The sequence below is a fragment of the Athene noctua genome, chromosome 14, assembly GCF_965140245.1.
Source record: "Athene noctua chromosome 14, bAthNoc1.hap1.1, whole genome shotgun sequence".
NCBI classification, from domain to species: Eukaryota; Metazoa; Chordata; class Aves; order Strigiformes; family Strigidae; genus Athene; species Athene noctua.
The window spans coordinates 19,722,944-19,744,312 of NC_134050.1; the positions used below are offsets into that span (position 1 = coordinate 19,722,944).

The following is a 21,369-nucleotide window of genomic DNA, read 5'->3' on the forward strand; positions in this document are numbered from 1 at the left end:
TGTGGTGAGTGTGTGAGCAGTGAACAGGCAAAACCTGAAGGTCGGTGGGATGTGGAAGTAAAAACAAACCTATGTAAACAAGTGTGAATAAACTGGGAGCTTGCAGACAGTGCAGCAGCATTTGCTCTTGGCAATGCTCCCTCAACAAACTGGGGTGAGTTTGTCATGATTCAGCGTGTTACCACAATCCTGGCTGGTCCAAGACCGGTAGACAACCAAGTGAAAAACCACGTTAATTTGGCTTGAACCTACTGTCATTAAAAGCCAGTTTTGTTACAGGTCTCTCATATTTTCCTCTCTTTTTCTATTTTCCAAAAGACAATACCGGATGGGGAAGGAAGAAGGAAGAGACAAAAGCCAGGACATTTTGTTCTGAATAGTTTCAAATAGATGTTCTTACACAAAGCATAGGTATTATGACTGTACTCTGTACTTCTGGAGCATGCAATGGTAAGCACATTCTTTGGGCGGATGACAGGCAATGCTCTGCAGGAGAACCTGCCCCTAGGATAAGGACAGCACTGCTGTGAGGAGCTGGAGGCTTTAGTGGTATTTGCTCTAGGACAAACAAGTAAGGTTGATGCAGAACACAACCAAGATGTTTCCCTCCCTCCCAGCACGGTTCAAGACAAAAATGGGGTGAATCCACCCCCAAACAAAACAACCAAGCAAAACTTACCACTCTTAGCAAATTCCGACGCTCTTTAAAGGTGGCACAGCAACCAAGGATGCCAGTAACCATGACAACCACCCCAGCCACCACCAGAATATAAGCAGTTGCCGAATATGTACTGGAGGAGAGCAGGCTGATGTAGTCACTCTTCTCAGCTAGGGTCCAGGTGCCCACTGCCATCACGGCCCCGCCAGCCAGCTGGGCAGAGAGAGAAGCAAGCAAATGAAAGGCATTGATGTGTGAACTTCCTCACCTCCCAGAGCAACTGGGCTTGGATACCAGGATGTGTCTCAGCTCCATAAGCTGAGCCAAAGATGACCTGCACTAAAGGAAGGACTCCCAAAGGTCTCACTGGGACCCACAGGCTCCAGTGCACCAAGGGGCTTAAGGGCAGCCAGTTTAGCACCCTAGTCAGCCTGAGACACAAGCTACCTGAAGCATCTACCTGTGCACAGCAATTCGGACTTGGACCAGAACCTTCCCAAATGCAGCAACACCATTATCTGGGCAAATATGAAAAAATGTCAAATCTATTGGGATGCAGCAGAGGGGAAGAAAACAGCTTTACATCAGCAAGCTTTCACTGTTTGTCAGGGAACAGTACTACCAATAAATGACAACCATGCTCCGTATCTCCTTCCTAGACTACACATCTGGGGACAAAGCAGTCTGGAAAGAGCTAAACAGCCTGGCTGGCCAAACTCTAACCCTTGCAGCGAATGAATGTGGAGAAGCCTGCCAGACTCCTACCAGTCCCTTTTCTCTTTGCAAGCCTTGTCTTTCTGGAGGGTTTTATGCAGCTTCTAGTAAGATCAGACAGTTTTTCTTAAAGGTCTGGCCTGGACCCTCTAATGCTTTGTCCCAGGCAGCAAAGGGAAAAACAATCCTTTGCTATCAGTAACTTTCTGGTGGAAGCATGAGTGTAGGAGGCTCTAGTGTGGACTAGGCTGCAAGAAGGTGTTTGTTAGCCTTGCTCTAGCTGTCCCACTCCACTGCCCTTGCTCTAGCTGCCCCAGGACTCCCTCTGCCATCTTGAGAGGAGGAATGGCAAGAAAGTGGAGTCCTCAGTCTCCCTGAAAAACAAAGCATGTTTTCAGGCTCCCTGTTATTTTCTACACTTGGTAACATGACCTAGAAACATGCCAGAGGCTACAGTGTCAAACCATAACTTCTGCAGCCTGGGCAGGCAAGCCCAAGGGATGGGATTTCACCCCACAGGACAAAATCTGTGTCCTACTGAACTGATATCAGCGGTGTTTGCCAAAAGACTTCATCAAGGTTTAGATTCCTGTGCCCCGACACCAAAACTGCAGTGCCATCTCAGTGCCTCTGAAACAGACTGAAGTTTCTTACCCAGAAAAAGAAGTTGAAGATGAAGAGCAGGTACTTGAGGCAGATGGTTCCACATGTTTCCTTCTTTTCCGTATACTCACGCATCTTTCTGGTTCAACAAGTTCCTGGGAAAAAAAAAAAGAAGATAAAAACTTGAGTCAGTCATCACACCCCTTCTCCCAAAAGACCAGCATTACTACTCTGCTGCTGCAAGAACTCAACACTTCTGACCTTTTGCTGAAATAGTCCAGTGAGCAAGCCATTCGACTGACTGCAGGGATGCTAGGCAGTGCTTGCTTAGATAAAGAGCTCTTGTATCCATTTGGGTGACCTACACAGCACGAGGCTTCGCACAGTGTGAAAGGGAGGCAGATGGTACCAGCATGTGGCCTTCCTGTACCGCCTTCATCCTCCTTCGCTCTCCCCATCCTGCTATCACTTCTGGAGACTCACTCTCCTTTAGATCAATACTTGCAGTGGAGGGATCAGACCTACCATCGTGCGAGCAGTCAAGCCAAAACCATGAACTGTGATCAATGTCAGAGTGAGGAAGCTTATAGCAGTACAGTTCATGTTCACTTCTTCCTATCTGACCCAAAATAAATTAATCACAGACCTGTTATCCAGAAAATCCCAGTATCTGGCTCCTGACTCCAGCCTGCAACTGCTTCTTCTGAAGGCAGTGACAGAAACCTCTGTCTTTGACATTTATGGAATAATCTGGCTCCAGAGAATGTTCTTTCCTCACTGGCATTAGTTACAACTGCCTTAAATAGATCCCTCTCTAAGTTTGGTGTATTTTTAGTCTTTACAACTGTAACTGGGAACATACTTGTTATCCACTCGCATGCCCTATCCTTTTTGAACCCCAGCAATATGCTGGAGTAATTAATTCTCTTCTTCACTCTGCTCATTTCTCATGGCCCTTCTCACTGGCCAGCTGACTCCTAGGGCAGCTGTCCCAGCTACTGAGATGAAGAAACATAACCACTGGCTTCAGAGAATCTGACAGCGTAAAATGCTACTGCAGATACATCACGAATGGGAGCTCGTTGTGGGTCAGTCCCGGTGCAGTGCTACAGATCTGCTACAGTCCTGAGCAGGTTTCTCAGAAGCAAGTCTGCAGCAAGTGCAGCTCCATGTCACTTCACTGCCTCCTGCTGTGATGCCAGAAGGACTGAAGCTCTTGAAAAAAATATTCTCACCACTGCTTGACTAGGCAGACAGGCCAAAGGCACTGCCCAGAGCATCACTGCCAGCACCATCTGTGTGAGGCAGTTTGCAACTAAATCCACACCACCTCTCCTGCATCTTGCACCCAATCTCCCTGGAAGCAGGCAGGCAAAGAGCCTCTCCCCTCTTCCAGAGGCGTGCAGTTCATGCTCGCTTACATTACAAAACTTCCCACAAGTGGTGTGAGCTTCCTCTGCAGACCCACTGCAGCTGCAGTCCAGACACGTAGTGCAGGCACTTGTCTACCTTGGCAAGCCCACTGCAAAACACCTGACAGCACAGAAAGAGAGCCATGGGGATGCACAATCAAGTGGCTATCGGGTTGGGTCAGTCACTCACTTTGATCTTTGCCGCTAGCACTGCTAACATCTGGCTTTAGAGCCAGATGAACCAAGGCTGGGAACAACAGCTGCCCATTCCACAGCATAATTGTATTTTATTTGCAGGGAACTGTTTCCTTTTGCTTCACGCCAGCCCACTCAAAAACCCCAGCCAGGACTGCGCTTTAGAAACTAATAAATGAAACTAACAGGGAAAGGTGAGAATATGCCAGCAGTGCCACCCATGCCTGTCCCCTGTCATCCTTTAACAAGAAAACATTTTTCTCTCAAACAACATCTGGCAACAACAGTTGGCAGCAGAAGGCTGTTTCACTGGCAAAGGGAGTGGATCCAAGATGGTGGCATATATCAAGAATAACTCTTTGGATTTATCTTCAGAAGAGATCAGAACCTCCAGCAACGCTCAGATTAATTACCGTGTTGCAACACAAAAAAGCCCGGAGCAGTGGGGAGGAATGGATGCTGGCAGTACCATATGCACCAAACAGGTCTGTAAATTCTCAATGAGAAGACGCCCCATGAATGCAATGTTCACGGAAGGTGACAGATTTACAGCTCCTAGAGGCTTCATTTAGCCACAGAACAGGAATGGCAGCAGAGACAGGCTCACACAGCCACACACGCCTGCACAACCCAAAACAGAGAGATGCCCTCCAGTAACAAGACTCTGAGGGCTGTACTTGGATTTTTGCCCACCCTTTCTAGGGGTCATAAGTACTACTACTCTACTATGGCCCTCTACTCAGGCCATAAGTAGAGGAAAATGCACTGTAGATTTGCTGAGACTGACCCTGGTCCTCATCACTGATAGCCAGGGGGCAGTAACAATGCTTACTGGCCTTGGGCTGGCTCCTTGGCCCAGTTTCCCTCTTGCTCCAGAGGATTTCAAGAACCTTTCCCTCTTCCTCTTAAAGTATGTCCCCTGTCAGAAAAAAAGCCACTACAGATATTTCCATAGCAGCATACAACAGGTACTGGGCCCTAGCGAGGGATGCTAACTTGTCCCTTCTCCTGATCGGAGAGGTCAGAAATCCCAGACCGAGCTGCATCTCGTTCTGGGTGAGGACTGGGCAGACACACAGCTGAGACTGCACTTGCACTCAGACAAGAGAGTCTGAAATTCCCCTCAAGACTGCAGGACCTGCACCACTGAGCACCACGTACAGGCCTTTCAAGCAGCTCAGCTTCACTGCTGCAAGGAAAGGATCTGTTTCCAGAAAGCTGGCAGGGAACAGCTGCAGGTTTATAAGGCACCGTGATTCACGCGGGGATGGCAGGCCATGAATCAGAAAGCAATCAGGGCTGTCTCCTGTTTGATCTATCCTTCCTAGCCAGGAGCAGAGCTGATGGCACTGGCTGCCTCTGCGTGCTTAATGACTCACCCAGCAAGCTATTCAGGGAAGGCAGCTCCTTCCAGACTCTCCTTTTGGAAGTGGTGTGTTTGTGCTCCTTGCCTCACACAGGGTGGCCTGCCACCCCCCACTGCCTGCAGAGACAGGGTCAGCCTTTAGGGAGCTACACTGGTCTTCAGGGGAAGCAAGTGAGGGCAGGAGAAGGCACTGAAATACTTTTCCCAAAGAACTCATGCAGGGGAGAGGGGAGCCACAGTCTGCCTTCAGGCTCTGAGCCTCATGGTCCCAAAAAGCACAGAGGTGTTGATCTGCTCCACAGCGCCCCGATGAACATGGGGGCCTCATCCTGAAATCACTGACATGACCAGGGTCTCTTGGCTTCAGTCATCTTTATAACAGACCTCAGAAGTGGCACGAACCACTCTTGCAACCAGATAAGAAGTAGCAACATTAATTAACACACAGAGTTATATTCTATTTTAAAACACTGAGGCAAAGGTCTATTCTGAATCACATGGATAATTACAAACAAGCTCTCCAACGGACAGAAAATGGCCAGCTATGCCACAGGGGTGTGATTACAAATGCATAAAACCATAGTAATTTGACATGAGCTTCACAACAGGCAGTGCTTTGCTAACTGTAAAAGCGGTTAGAAGACCAAAAGCACTTCCATAATGAAGTTCACTTGATCCAGTCCAATAGACAGTAACCTCACCAGCAAGTTAAATTTAAGCAAGCAATCATGGGATACAGGCTGTGAAATTTAGTCATACAATGAAGAGAGGTATTTTTATGTAATCCACCAGAAATCAACAAGAGGTTCCTACTATGCCCACACACCTGCAACAAGCAGCAAGGAGGAATAATGGTCCAACCAAAACGAAATGCACAAAGATGGGAGGCAAAAACAAGGACAAATTCAGAGTGACAAGAACCTGTACATGAAAGGGAGGGGTAACAGTTTGAAGATTAATTCAGGAAACTGGGACCTGAAGAGCTTGAATGCAATTCTCCACTCTGACACAGACTTTATGCACAGCCTTAGGCAAATCCCTTAGTCTGTCCCTTGCCTCTGCCCTTCCTCCCCAGTGCAGGACCCTCATCTTCCTCTAAACCCAGTGATGTTGTCATGATCTGCACTGAGAACCCCTGCTGACAGGGGAATGCCGGCTGTGAGGCATGACAGGGTCCAGGTGACTGGTGTATTGGCAAAAGCCCTACAGCCACACAATTTCACTGCCTCAAAAGTGCTTTTGCCAGTACAGGCTGCTTTGGCCAGTGAACTGGAACAACCTCTTCTGGGGTCAGTAAAATCCTTACTGAGGAGTATGGAGTAAACTCCATAATGAGAGGACTGTCTGGTAAAACGATTTTGGCAACCATTTACAAGGCATGATGGCTCAAATACATCAAAGATTGCCAGATGCCAATAACGAAGTACAAGAGAATGGAGAAATAATGAAGCACCTAGATGAAGAGCAAGAAGGAAAGGACAATCCACCTACACAGACATCTCAAAAAAAAAGGAAAAAGAAAAAGAGATTGAGCTCATCCTGCCCTGGTGACTGCAAGCCACAACCTCCCAGCTGTGTAGGAACACACAGAGCATGGCTGCCAGGCAAGGCAGGGGGTCCCTTCAAAAGTCAAACCATTCCCCAGCCTGAATTTCTTGGGCTCTCATCCTACCACAGCTGAACTCTTGGGACAAGCCAGTCAACAGGAATGTACCAGAAGTTGAGCATTTTGGCTCCAGTTCTGGGTGCTGAACACAAGCACTGCACAAACAGCTGCTTTGTTGTGCTGAGCCACCTAAAATCTCAATGGCAGGACTTGCTCTGGTTATCCCCTGTCAGACCACTGTATTTTTATTTGCAGGCCCAAAGGCACGCAAAGGCACACTCCCACATCCCAGCTCAGAAAGCACGTGGCATGCACACACGCACACTCTCCTGCTGGCTAGACATTCATTTAGTCATCACAGACATTGCTTGGTACATTTGCCTCAACTTGCACAGTAACAGTACTTAATTAAACAGCAAAGAAAGCCAGGCCTGCAGGCTTTTTCTGCACAACCTCCCCTAAAGCACTGTCTGACAGATGGGGAAGAAACAATGCCAAATGAAATCGCTCCCAGGTCATTAAAAACATCATTATTTTAAAGTATTGATTTTTGAACGATAGCAAGAAAATTGGTATCCGACACATCAGTGACGTCTATTTCATAGGTAACTGGTATGCCAGAAGTTAGGTAACTTCGGACATCTTTGCCAACACACACAAGAAAGACTTGCTGCAGGAAATCCTGCTGCACCTATGCTGCTATCAAAGTGCAGCTCCCAAAGGGCTGCAAGTTCAACATCATCAGCTGTCTGCTAGGCTGGAGTCTCTCTGAGCTGGACCAGATAATCCTGGCCCTGAGGCAGCTCTTTGGAAACAAAGCAGATGTCCTCCCCATGGTACCTGTGGGCCAGCAGCCTATTACCTTCAGCAAACTGACTAAAGACCTCATTCTCCAGCAAGGCTAAGCTCCAGCCTTTGAAAGCATGACCTAAGTTCCCTCTCTGTAATATGAAAATACTAGCACTGCCACTTTACCTACCCCACTGAACATGCTCAGAAAAAGCCTCCAGCTGCTTATCAACTTGCCAGCACATCTCTCAGCCCAGAAAGCAGACAGCAGTCATTAAGTAAAGCCTTCCCAGAACTCTGAAGCTTGCAGGTGAAGAGCCCTGATTTACACAACTACTGAGTGCCATTATCTACCCCAAATCGAGAGCCAACATGGGTCAACAGTCTTGATGCTGACCTTTCACCACCAAGGCAGCTCACAGCAGCAGTGCAGATGTTCACTCGTCTTTAAGTGCTTCCTTCCACCCCCTCTCTTCTTGCTGACTCTGGTCCTCTGCTGGATTCAGGAAAGCAGAAAGCTGAAAAAGAAAAGAGAGATGCAGAGAATCATGAACTAGGTCAAAGATTATTCTGGGAATCAATATTTGATAATATGCTTTGCCACCAAGTCCTCCTTTTAACAGAGAGCGCATGATTTCAGAATACACCTTATGAATGCAGTTGATGAAACTGCAAAATGGGCACTGGATAACGGAGAGAGCCAAACCACGGCAGTGGGGAGTGGGAAGACCTTCTGATGGTAGGAAGCTGTGGGAACAGGTTTATATTAATTACTGCATCCTCTAAAAGGTGCTATGGTTTCTCTCAAGGCTGTGGACACACAACGACAGCTCATTCCGGTGGAAAAGGCCTGAAAGTAACTCCATGAGAAAGCTCAGAAGCAGACCCTTCTGTGCAGCGGGAAGCCCCAGCTGGTGTTAGTGCCTCAGAGATCACTGCTCCAGGCCCTCCTACAGGAACTGCTGGGAAAGAGGAAAGTGGCGGGCAGACAGTACCAGCACTCATTGTGTACGTCCACCCTCTGCTCCCAGGGTGTACAAGCCCCAGGATATAGAGCACAAACCAGAGCAGGGCCCCTGCAGAGAAAAAACGTGCTAGGAACTCACTGTTTTCTTCAGCCTCTATCCCTGCTGAAGCATAATCAAGACACAGGTCTTAAACACCACTGTAGGGTCTGCTGGAAAACAGCTCCCTGAATTCATCTGCCACTGACAGCCCTCTTAGAGCAAGGCTTCAACTTCCCAGTGTAACTGCACAGCACCTCCCTCAAATAAGCAAGAAGCCACAGGAAGGTGCCTTCAAATTTAACAGGAGTTATTTCTCTACAACCGTACTACATTTACCATAGAATGGCTTGGGTTGGAAGGGACCTTTAAAGGTCATCTAGTCCAACCCCCCTGCAGTGAGCAGGGACATCTTCAACTAGATCAGGTTGTTCAGAGCCCCCTCCAACCTGACCTTGAATGTTTCCAGGCATGGGGCATCTACCGCCTCTCTGGGCAACCTCCACCAGTGTTTCAGTACATTCACTATAAAAAATGTCTTCCTTATATCTAGTCTGAATCTACCTTCTTTTAGGGGTAAAAACCATCACCCCTTGTCCTATCACTACATGCCCTACTCAAAAGCCTGTCCCCATCTTTCTTATAAGCCCCCTTTCAAGTACTGGAAGGCCACTATGAGGTCTCCCCAGAGCCTTCTCCTCTCCAGGCTGAACAACTCCAACTCCCCCAGCCTGTCCTCACAGGAGAGGGGTTCCAGCCCTCTGATGATCTTCGTGGCCTCCTCTGGACCCACTCAAGCAGGTCCATGTCTTTCCTGTACGAAGGACTCCAGCGCTGGACCCAGCACTGCAGGGGGGTCTCACAAGAGCAGAGCAGAGGGGCAGAATCCCTCCCCTCAACCTGCAGCCACACTGCGCTGCATGCAGCCCCGGAGACAGTTGGCTTTCTGGGCTGTGAGCTCACACTGCCAGCTCATGTCCAGTTTTTCATCCACCAGTACCCCTAAATCCTTCTCCCCAGGGCTGCTCTCAATCCCTTCATCCCCCACCCCGTATTCCTGGACTCATGTGCAGGACCTTGCACCTGACCTTGTTGAACCCCACAGGGTTCACATGCACCCATTTTTTGAGCTTGTCCAGGTCCCTCTGGATGGCATCCCGTCCCTCAGTTGTGTCACCACACCACTCAGCCTGGTGTCATCTGCAAATGTGCTGAGGGTGCGCTTGATCCCACTGTCTGTGTCATTGGTGAAGATATTAAACAGCACTGGTCCCAGTACAGACCCCTGAGGGACACCACTCGTCACAGACCTCCATGCAGACATTGAGCTGTTGACCACTTCTCTCTGGAAGTGACCATCCAGCCAATTCTTTACCCACCAAATAATCCACCCATCAAATCCATTTCTCTCCAATTTAGAGAGAAGGTTGTGTGGGGACTGTATCAAAGGCCTTACAGAACTCCAGACAGATGACATCCATAGCTCTGCCCTCATCCACTGATGTAGTCACTCCATTGTAGAAGGCCACTAGGTTGGTCAGGAAAGACTTGCCCTTGGTGAAGGGCTGTCCTTGAATCAGCAGCCTGCAGTAAACACCAACCACAAGGTCCCCTTTGTTGGCTCAGTCTCTAATTCTTACCCATAAGCTTTCAACCTGCTCACGGCTATTCTTCAGAGACAGCTCTTCACAATCCATCCATTTCTTGACTGAGGGCAATGCTCCCACCCGTCCTTCCTCACCTGTCCCTTCTGAACAGCTTGTAGCCATCGACAGCAGCACTCCAGTCTTAGCAGCACAGTGGCCTCCAACTCCTCCTGTTGGTTGCCCATGCTATGTGCATTAGTGCAGAGGCACTTCAGCTGGGCTGTTGGCCGGGTCACCTTTTCAGAGGAACACACCTGAATTCCTTTGAGGTATTTCACCAGTGTTTCCCTGTTGGCTCCTATGACCTCAGGAGCCCCTGGATCCTCTCTGTAAGACTTCAAGTGTCCTCCAGTGTACCCAGGAGGTCTCAGAGCAACAGGCTGAGAGCCCTGCGAGCACAGCAACCCTCTAACCTTGATGTGTCATCCCACAGCTTGTCCTTTCTGTGGAGGCAGCTAGGCCGCATAAGGCTGCTGTACTGGAAAATGGCCCCTAGCATCCTTTCTGTCTCCTACTTTTCGAAGGCAGAGGGTCCCAAACTTTTTGCAATCATTTGTACTTGCCACATCCTCAGCCATCTCACCCTCATCCCACAGCAGTCAGGTTCAATTGTTTCCACAATGTTTCCGTTGGCATTGCAGGCAGCAGGATGAGGAGGAGAAGAGAATAAGAATTCTTCCTCCCTTAACCTGTTTGGATACTGAATTAGTGATCCTTTGATCTACACCTTGACACTAACTTCACAGCCTAAGGCTTAAACTCTTATCTATCACGAGTACCAGGATATGGAAGCAGTAATACTTCCTGACTTGCCCAGGTGGGATAATGGGGTGTTTGAAAACCACCAGGGAAGAAAGCATTTACTTTTTATTAACAGATCAAATTTAATGCAATTTATAAGCATTTTAACTTCCTATTATCTTCAAGGAGAGGTTCCTGCAGGCCTTTACCTAGCATAGCATGGGTGACACACCTTCATTTATAATCACCTTGGATCACCCCTGCTGCCATTCCCTATGAAAAGGAATGCTCTGGTAAGAGCTAGAAACTTGTTGATTCACATTACTGTGTAGCCTCTAGACCACAAAATCATCTCGAGAGAAACAGTGGAAATTCCAACATTTGAGCCATTGAGAATCAGGACAAAGTCCTGGAATCATTAATTAAAATCAGACAAGGAAGCTTTCTGAGAACTGGGGAGAGGAGGGAAGGCACTGGCAGTGTGGTCACCTGCAAAGCAAGCAATAGCTCTGAAGCATCCTTAGTCCTGAGGCTGGGCCCAAACTCCCCTTAAGTAGCCCTTGTGCCTTACCATTTATCCATCTGCTTCATGCTGCTCCCGCACTGCTGCCCTTTCAGAAGAGAAAGATGCCCCAGGATGCAAAGCTGAGTGCTTTGCTTTCCATCTCAGCATGCTGGAACATGCTGGGAAGTCAAGGTACTTGTGCCTCTAGGGCTGGGGAGAAGGCAAAACACAAGCCAGACAACCAGCGAAGCAAAAAAGCTCCTTCTCCTTCCTATAAATGACAAGGAATTGTCATTTATACTTATGTGTGGGGCAGGCACACAGAACAGATTTTGGCCCAAACCCCTCTGCCCTAACGCTTCACATGGAAGCTGAACTCACTTGGCACTGGTGAAAGAGATTCCCCAGACACAGGTTGGAAACTGCCTTTATGTCCTTCTGCCTGTTGTCTAAACTGATTACATACTCCTGAGGGCATGGAGTCATCTTCCTTGACTGTACAGTACCTGGCACAAAAGGATCTTGCCTTCAGCCTTTTAGGGGCTGCTGAGAAGCAAGGAATACAAACCAGTGTTTTCCAGCCACACCATCTGCGCCCACCAGGAATGCGCACAGTGGTCCTGGGAGAGGTGGAGACAACTCAGAAAGCCACCTACATTCAACATCAAGTACGATCTCTCGGCCATCTCTGGCAGACCCTGCTTGGCTCCACCCCTCAAATGGGAGAGCACCTTTCTGAAGAACTTGAAGAGAAGAAGCAAGATCCCATCCTGGGAATTTGGGAGGATCTTACCTCAATTCCCTCTGGGTCTAGACATCATCTCCACAGGTGCATCACAATCCTGCTGTCGCCCCTCAGGACACTTACAAAATCCCTCCTTTCTTCTACCCTGCTTCTTTCTGAATAGACCCCCCGCAAGAGAGATGTAGATCCTTAACTCTTGTGAATTTTGATGAGTGTCAGGTATCCAGTGAGGAGCTGTGTGCCTAATAGACTTGAGGAGCTGACAGCTCTTCGAGACAAGAGCAGTCTCTCAGAAGAGCACTTAGCCCTTCCGCTCATTTTTTGAGACTGTTTACTCCCCAGGGGAGGGACTTACTGAAGCATAAATAACGACAAGCATAAATTTCAAACTCAGCAAGGATTTACATGCTTGGCATCACATACATACCTGTGAATTATGTGTTTTACGAGGGGGTTAGTCAAACGTAGGCGAGGTGATGGCTGGCTTCAGGATCCTTGAGGATAAAAGCAACATCAGCGTAAAACCAATTTCACAACCATTAAGAAAATGTAAGAGAGAAAAAGAGTGACCAAGCATGCCCAAAACTGCATGTCTGCGCTTTAGCACTACAAAGCAAACAAAAATCCCTTCTCAGAGCTTTCTGGTTCTAACAAAATCCAGAGCCAGCCACACCCTGAGGGCAGGAAGGCCCCGTCTGCTGCTCCCAGAAGTGGATTACCAGGGAAGCACACGGCCCCTCCACACACCTCGTCCCACCAGGAGCTGGAAGGCCAGAGACCGGCACGCACTGCGCACCAACGGGAACTCCTTCTGCGTCAAACAACATCCTCTTGTATCTCATAAGGCCTCCTTTATACTAAAAGATCCCAAAGCACTTCACGCTATTTATACACAGGAACCACTTCACCAGTCACTGAACTGAGGAGAGGAACAATAACCGTCTCTTTTCTCTCACTTGAAGCACCAGAAATCAGTGCCTGGCGCGTGTTTGCAGAGAGCTCAGAGCAATGAGGGTTTGCCACGACAAGGAACAATAGTTCAGATAGGTCAGGGTTAGCCAACAGACAAGACAAACTCTTCACTGCAGTCTGATATTGGAATTTTAAATTCTGTTTTCCCAACTCTGTTCAGAGGTGTTGTGGGCTTTGTGAGTTTTCTGGGGTTTGGTTTGGTTGGTTTTTTTAAAGCCTGGCTTTGTCTGTGCTGGAGAACTTACCAGCAGCATTAAATTGCATTTCTAAACAAAACAGTCTGTGCAGAATCAGCTTTCTGCCTGATCCCTTCCTATTCATTACATTCATTTTCAGCTCAGCTCTCAGAAGCGAAGCCACCGGGTCCTCAGCGTTTTCAGGAAGTGCTCACAAAACCTCCCTGCCCTGTAGCCATGCTAGTACTAGGACCAAGCCAATAAGCACTAAAAATCCTGGGAGGATTAATATCCTCCCAGCCCCACAAAGCCTATTCAGGCAATTCTGTACATGAATTCAAAGCACTCTCCAAATAACGCAGCGATGATAACCATTTGTTCACTCTCTACAAATAGCTGGTTTTTTACACAGTGGTTTGAGCTCAGGGTAAAGGCTAACCTAAGAACACGTGCTGTGTCGTTAGCTAGCACACAGTCACTCAGAATTTGGCTGCAGTTTCATTGCAGAGGTACTTTCTGTTTCATTCCCTATAAATCTCTGCAGTGAAAAGGTGACTAGCTAAAAGCCAGTAGATTTTCTACCTGCCCACAGTATCGGGTGCATATCCCATGGCAGGCCAACATCTTCACCTCACCAAGCTCACAAATGAATCGTGGGACTGTATTTGTAAAAATTTGTAAAAATTTTGTAAACTGTCAAAAATACGTGCAGCAGTTTTTGGAAGAGAGGGCAGGCAGCTGGTGTCACCACGGGGTATATTTCTAGCCTCTCAGTGACACAATATTCTATAACCTCACTGCCTGAAAGATTCTTTGCCTCCTCAAAGCATCTCAACAAAGAAAAAAAGGTAGCACATTATAAAAGAAGCACAGAGAGATCAAGTGACTCTCCCAGCAGAAAGAAGGGGTGGATTCGCTCTCCTCACATCTCAACATCCATCCTCCATCCACCGAGCTGTTCTGTCCTCTAGACATTGTTAGCACTGTCCTGCCTGTACCTGCGACACCTAACTGCAGACAGCACTAAAGCAAGAAGTGCTGAAAGCTGGCACCAGCTTTAGCTTTTGTACAAAACTTGTTTTGCTTTTGAGTAGGCTGTTCCTGTTCACACATTCTGCGATGTAAACAAAAGCAAGGCAAAAGTCTCTGGAGTCAACCCAGATCTCTCCCTGGCAGTCTGCCTCAGTTTCAACTCCACAAAGATTGTATTTTAAAAGCAGCTGAGGAGGTATCTGACAGTGGAAACCAAGGTTAACAGTCTTACTCCTTCAGCCACGTTGCTGATTAGCTCAGGACTGGTGCCAGCCATGTCAGAGAAAACCTCTCAGTCTGTCAGCAACAGAGCTGGCACCTGCGACCGTAGGAACAGAGCAATGCACTGCAGCACCCCAGCACACCGACAGAAAAGGGAACATCACGCAGCCACCCAATGGGGCAACAGCAGCTCTCACCTCAGCGTGGCAGCTAGAGAGATACCAGTGACATTCTCAGGAGCCTCCCTTCCTACCCAGGACAGACACCTCATTCAGGAACACTCTTGCACCTGGAATTACCCACTTTGCTAACAGCAGTGCCAGAACGGCCATGAAGTCTCTTCTGAGCATCAATCAATCCTTATATATCCCCGACATTCATGTCTCTGAGGGTGTTTTGGAGTGATCACTGAACACTTTGAGGAGTTATATTCCTCTCCAGAGCTAAAAACACTTTACTAGAGTCAGATCAAATATCAAGCACAGTCAAGGGCAAATTAAATGACATTTCATTTCCCAGAGCTCTAAGTCGAAGTTCATAGGAGCTGTCTCTCTCCTGTTGCTATAGGAGTGATGCTGGAAACAATGCTCAATCCACGCTGCTTAAGGCTGCCTTGAAAAGGACCATTCTTCCAGTAAAAATTAAACAACCCCCAGCCAAAAATAAAACATTCCTCCCCCTTTCGCCTCGCTCTTGTGTAGCAGGTTTTAATGACTCCACCAAAACCATTTACACAGCCGTTTTTAGACCAGCCTGCAAACTTGACAGGGAGGCACCAGCATGTGAATTAATAACCGGGAGGCGACGGCCGTCCTCAAGGCAATTACTTGCTGGCCCTTCGCCAAGGCTGCAGGCAGGAGAAAAGATAAAAAGAAGTCCCTGACCCCAGAGCACACGCCAAGAAGCTCTAAAGAAATCCCCCAGCCCCAAGCCGTCAACCACTTCCTTGAAACACCTTGCTCCGCTGGTCTGTACACAGACCTCCAACGCAGAGGCACCGGGAGCTGCGCTTGCTCAGGTCCTCTCCTCTGCTTTAAAGAAACACACGGGCAAAGGGTAACTCCTCGTGAAGGGTACAGAGCTATGGTCAGTACAGAAACTTTGGCAAGTCTGCCTCAGCATATCATCCCCTTCATTTAGAGGTGGGAGGAAGGAGTAACTGGAAAAGGGTTCCTCTAACAGATGCCAGCACAAACCAGCAGGACTTCAAACAAACCCAGGAAATCCTGCAGGGGATTTCTCCACCAACCCACCATCGGGTTACCCTGAACAAGCTTCATTAAAAGAAAGCCTAAAAGGAGTTTGAAACTTAATCCTCCACACCACCCCCCAAACCTTGGAGGTCAATTTTTAAGTCAAGAGGGACCATACCATCACATCTCTCGTTATTCCAAAAGTTAAAGTTTTAAAGGCCAAAAGTAGTCCATTCTACACACTAGATTAACCCTCAAATATCAGGAAGACTAAAAGGACTTCAGGAGATGTGAGAAACCATGTACTTTTTTCCCTCAGGAGCCTCTCCAAATGTTACTGACATGCACTTGGTGTCCAGACTACTCCAAGCTCAGCAGAAAGCAGCAGAGCATTTTCCTCTGTGTGCAAGAGCCAGGAACACGGCAAACATCCAGCGTCAGGCAGGCTCATTATCCAATGCCACCCCACGCCATTAGTGAGCAGGAGGGCACAAGTAGTCCATAGCATGGTTCACTTGTAGGTTAAGACAGTCAGTCCTTAAACATTAGAAATATACTCAGAGAAAGTCCAGGAATGACACAGCCAAAAATTTCTGAAGAAACTGAGTAGCTACCTTCACTTTGACCTGAGTTTTGGTCAGTACTAAATGCGCCCTGTGAAGATGAGGTCCCTCTAGAATACCCAGGGGTAGAGCAACCCAGGAAACAAGAGTCACTTTGTGATTTTGAAGAATTTAGATAAAACTCTAAAATTCATGCTGGGAGTAACCAGGTCAATCCTGGCAGAGAAAATAATCCTCATATTACTGACCTCAGACTAAAGAGTGTTTCATGGAGCCAGGGACACCTTCCTGCCACTCAGAACACTCCTTGCTGCACTGGGGCACGCGTGTGCAGCAGCAGCATCTGACTTGATAACCACTACCCTGTGCACAGACACAGGAAAACAGAAAGGACTATTTGGGCAGGGTGATACAGGGAGAAGGGAGCTGGGCTGGCCAGAGATGGTTATCAATGTCAAAATAGGGAGGATACTGCTGATCTGCAGCTGTCATGCCCTTCTTACACAGGGAAACCAGCTTCCCACTTACACACTCATAAATATACTGTTGATAAGAATTACACTGATATAACTACAATAATTTAATTTGGATACTCTCACTGTTCTCATCTAACTTGGCTTCCCCCTCCTTTCTTTTTTTCCTAAAAACTTGTTAAAATTCCTGATGAAGCAGCAAACAATAAACCCCCTTTTCTCTACAAGGGGGTTTTCTTCCACATGGAGACAGATGCAGCCTGTAAGTAAAGCTCGTGACACCAGTGAAAGCACTTTTTCCTCTGCAACTGTGCCTGCTTTTCCCTCCTTCCAGGCTTCTTGAAGCACACCTGAGAGGCAGGATCCATGCTTCCCCAGTGCCTGACCAACTCTGAGAGCAAACAGCCCAGTGCAAGTCAGCGACCAGGATTTTTTCCTGGTGTAAGCACAGTGGTTTAAACTCCCTTTTTTCCTGTCTCGGGACACAGCGCACACACCACAGGTAAGCCCTAGGAAGCACACAATGGACAGAGCAGGGTTTTGTTAAGCTCTCCAGCACCCATCTCCAAGGCTCTGCCTCCTTCCCCACTTACAGCACAAGAGCCCAGCAGGACGCTTGTACTATTTCCTTGCTCAGGAGGAGGAAAAAACCCAGCAAACTAGGACTCAAAGGCACAGAAACCAGCTGACAGTTTCTCTTCCCCAAACACAGAAAGAGGTCCTCCCAATAACTGGAAATTTGTCCCTCCAAAAACACTCCGAGTGGACAAGGTAAACTGGAGACCACCTCAAATCTTTCACCTCACCTCTGGCAGGCCTCCCACCTAGGCCAAGTCTCCGGACGAAGATGGAAGAGGGCTAGTCCATACAGCCACACGGGACCTGAACTAACCACAGCTTCCAGCTCGCTGGCAGCACAGCTCCTCAGCAAGTCCTACTTTCACAGAGGACAGGACTCATTCCTCCTATGCTACAAAATCCAAACCCACATAAGCTCTGCATGAAGCTTACAGTGACCACGGAGAAAAACAACAAATCACCTCTCTTCCAGGGCAATGTACGGAGAGAGATATGGGATACGAATTGCTCCCTTCTGGAGTCCACCAAAGCTAGGAAGAAATACCGACATTCACAAACCATGACTCATACCGGCCTTGTGGACGGCACTCCAGAAGTCCTGCTCACTGACTGGCATGCCAGAAATACCAGCACGGCTGGCATCTGCCAGCTGGCTTTCTTAGCATATAAATTTGACTGAAATGGTCCTTCCCCCTTATTTTCTTTATTGTTGCAGTGTGGTGGTCAATGAGGATCAGAGCACTCCCTGAAACCACAGCCACACAGGCATTGTGGCTTTTGCTCTAGCAGATAACAGGTCATTGCGGCTCAAAACACGATCCACTTCACACAAAACAGAAACCTCTCCCACAGAAATTCCCACCTCAAACCACTCTTGGTCCCAGTTTTAACTGGGTCTCATTAGTGAACGTGCCAAAGAATCTGTTGTTGGTACTCCAGCTACACTGTTAAGGAGCTGCCAAGGACTCTGCTGTTAACTGACTGTCCCTCCTTCGCCCACTAGACCAGGATCCTGTCCCCACCAGCAGCTCCTCACACTGACATCCTTCTACAGAGGAGCCGGCTGCACCTTCAGGCCCATGTTGAGCTTATTGCACTGATGCCTGAAACGCACCTCTCGAGCTGTACAGCACTTTTCCAGCTCGGGCTGGAGAGCCGTAACCACCCGACCAGCAAGAGGAACTGGAGTTAGAAACAGGGACCAAGCCGGTCATACCCCAGTGTGGCCCAGACCCCAAAACACTCCTTATTCTGCCATGCAATGCCAGGAGTGCAAAACAGTAATTACCTGCTTGGCCTTTCTCCTGCCTTCCTCTCGCCCATAGGGACAGAAGTGCTCCAGGGCAAGGTATCAGGCAAGCTTTCACCTCACTCCTTTGTCCAGCACAGCCAGATCTTTCTCCCACAGCATCTCTAGAATGTGTTTGTTCCTCTCAACCTGTCCCTCTCCTGCGGTGGCAAAGACATCTGGGAAACATGCTGCAGATTTCAGCCCAACTCCAGAGCTTCTTAGGAGCGTGCACTTCCATCCACTTTGCAGCTACAGGGAGAAACTCCACCGAAGCCCAGGCACTTAGAGCCTCACAACTCTTTCCACTGCCCCAGCTCCCCACTGCTCTGTTTAAAACCAGCTCCCTGCTGCTCTGTTTTCTTTCCTATAAAAGGAAAGAGAACCTGGGTTGGAAAACTGAACTTTGCTCCTTTCGCATTCAGAGCTATTACTAGCAATAGATAACAAACAATGGTTGATGCCAAACATTTTGTCACCTACTTCTGGTTCGGTTTTTCCTTACCAAGCCTCCTTACTGCTGCCAGGAACAACCCGTGGGTCTGAGCAACATCCCCTCTCGCACCTCCCACACATCTCCTTCCCACCTCTCTTCGGAGGCTGTGTCACATCCCGCATCCTCCACGCTCCCTCGCTTTGATGCACTCACCGCTGACACACATGCTCAGCAGGTAGAAAAAGTGACTCCGTAGCAGCCTACATGGATGCAGGCAACACATACCGTGCAACTCACTGCACGATTGAAATTGTATTTGGTTGGTTGTACCCTGCTAACAGTGGGTCAACTCTCAAATGAATTTAAACAGCTGCCAAGGACCCTCCCTTCACCTCCACAGAACATAAGTCCGGATGTTTGTCCTTATCCCATTAAACCAGTACCCTGCCTCCAATAGTGTCCAGCACTGCTGGCATCAAAACTAGGCATGAAATACACACACACAAATATATATGTATATATAAATATATATAAAGAAGTCTATGAAGACCACAGCTGGCATGTCATAGCAGCTACTCATGCCTGCATCCAAGGAGCCAGCTACTCTTTCAGGCTCGTGTCAAGCTTACTGCTTGACTGAGATGCACCTCCCAAGCTGTACAGCACTTTTCCAGCTTGGGCTGGAGAGCCGTAACCACCTGACCAGCAAGAGGAACCGGAGCTAGAAACATGGACCGAGCTGGTCATACCCAAGTGTGGCCCAGACCCCAAAACACTCCTTATTCTGCTATACAATGCCAGGAGTGCAAAACAGTAATTATCTTCCTGCTCATTCTGCCGAGAGTTTTATTACCGTGCAGCAGCCAGGACACAGGACTGACAGGGCTGCCAATTCACTCCCTGGGATGCCAGGCTGTTGAGATCACAAGCAGAGGAGTCTGGCAGGCGGGACAGAGCAGAGCGCTGGGGAGAGAGGCGCCCATCAGCAGCGCTGCTATTACAGTGCTGATCCTTGCCAAGAGGGCCTGGCAGCAAACAGGTTCTGCGCCATGGATGGCATGGAGGGATGGTACGAGGTGCTCTCTGCAGCCCTGACAAAACATCTCAGCCCTGCCAATCATTTCTCCCTCCACACCCTGGCTTCAGGCATGGGGTGGCAGGGAAAAACCCATTTCTCAGATGGTCACCATCCTGGGGGAAAGCTCTGACAAAATGCACGTGCAAAAATTCATGGGAAGATAGGACGATTTTACAGTGACACTGTTCATTTCATTTTGGCTTTGCTGTGGCAAAATAAAAATCACATTCAGGGTCTGAAAGGCAGGATGAGCATGCGGGACAGGAGACCTGGTCTTCACCTTTAGGACCTTGAAGGTTTTTAAACAACCAGGGAGACTAAGCTTTCTGTTCCTCACAGCCAGGGAAGCCCAACCGAGCTGTAATTTCCAGAAGTCACCCTCCCTCAGGCTTTCCATGACCTCAGCTGTCAGTGCACACACTTGGGGAGAGCTGCAGATAACCCCAGGTCGAGCCCAAGAGCAGAGGTGGGGAGCGAGAGAGTGTCTTCTCAGGAGGTCTCAAGAGCAGGACCGATGAGGCCACTGGGGACAGTAATAGTAGACTGGGGCATAAAAAGCAAAGCTCTCCTTGTTTTTTAGAGCCAGTCCATCCACCTTCTATTTTTCCAGGCTTCTGTCTTAAACAGAAGGCACAAGATAAACAGAGGGACAGCACCATTGCTTTGCAAGTGACCAAATCACCTGGAAACATCAGAAAGGACAGCCTGCCACATACAGGTATACATGCTGATAGAGATACTACATGTACAAATAAATATGTGTTTTCCTCCTATGCAAAACAAGTAGCCCAATGCACTCTTGAGAGCAGAAGCCAAACTTTGTAGAACAAGTGAATTCACCTGTGGGATGATCCAACTAAAGGAGACACAGCTCACCAGTCAACCCCTTCGGGGCTGTCTCAAGAGCAAGGGATTTGTTGCCTGGTCTATGTATATGCAACAGGAACAGACAGAGTTGTGCTACTTTTATTAGCTGGGAATAATATAATACGCCTGCTGGAAACTTCCTAACAGGGATAGATAGCACTCCATCTGCCACTCCCACTTAGTATTTTTGCTTGACAAGGGAATACAAGCAGCTTTCTTCCACCCCCTTGCTGAAGAATCTCTCACACCCATCGACACAAACTTTCAGAGGCTACACTGAAAACATCCTTCACAGAGCCAAGATTTCGGCTGTGCGTGCCTTACTGTACTTAAGAGAAGCCTCAGAGTCCTGCCCACTTCCAAACTGGCATAAGACTTCCCTTCTGCACAAGGGGACTGGGAAGATAAAACACTGGAGAAAAATCTTCTTGGGTTGGTATTCCCTGCTTACTCAGAAGACAGCTTTTGTATTCAATCCAAGAAAAGAGCCACAGACCTGTTGAAGT

General features: G+C 48.2%; 1 protein-coding gene across 2 annotated transcripts in view; it reads right to left on the reverse strand.

Annotated features, from left to right (window-relative positions):
- The window catches only part of CD151 (CD151 molecule (Raph blood group)), a 37,467-nt gene that overhangs the window by 13,952 nt on the left and 2,146 nt on the right, over positions 1-21,369 (reverse strand). The window contains exons 2-5 of one of the 2 annotated variants that reach the window (XM_074918160.1): positions 12,412-12,478; positions 7,741-7,861; positions 2,027-2,130; positions 680-871 (exon numbers count right to left, since the gene is read on the reverse strand). In XM_074918160.1, the coding sequence (XP_074774261.1) occupies positions 680-871; positions 2,027-2,110 (276 nt within the window). In that variant the 5' untranslated portion in view covers positions 2,111-2,130; positions 7,741-7,861; positions 12,412-12,478. The remainder of the gene's footprint in view (positions 1-679; positions 872-2,026; positions 2,131-7,740; positions 7,862-12,411; positions 12,479-21,369) is intronic. The other variant, XM_074918161.1, reaches the window with a different exon arrangement.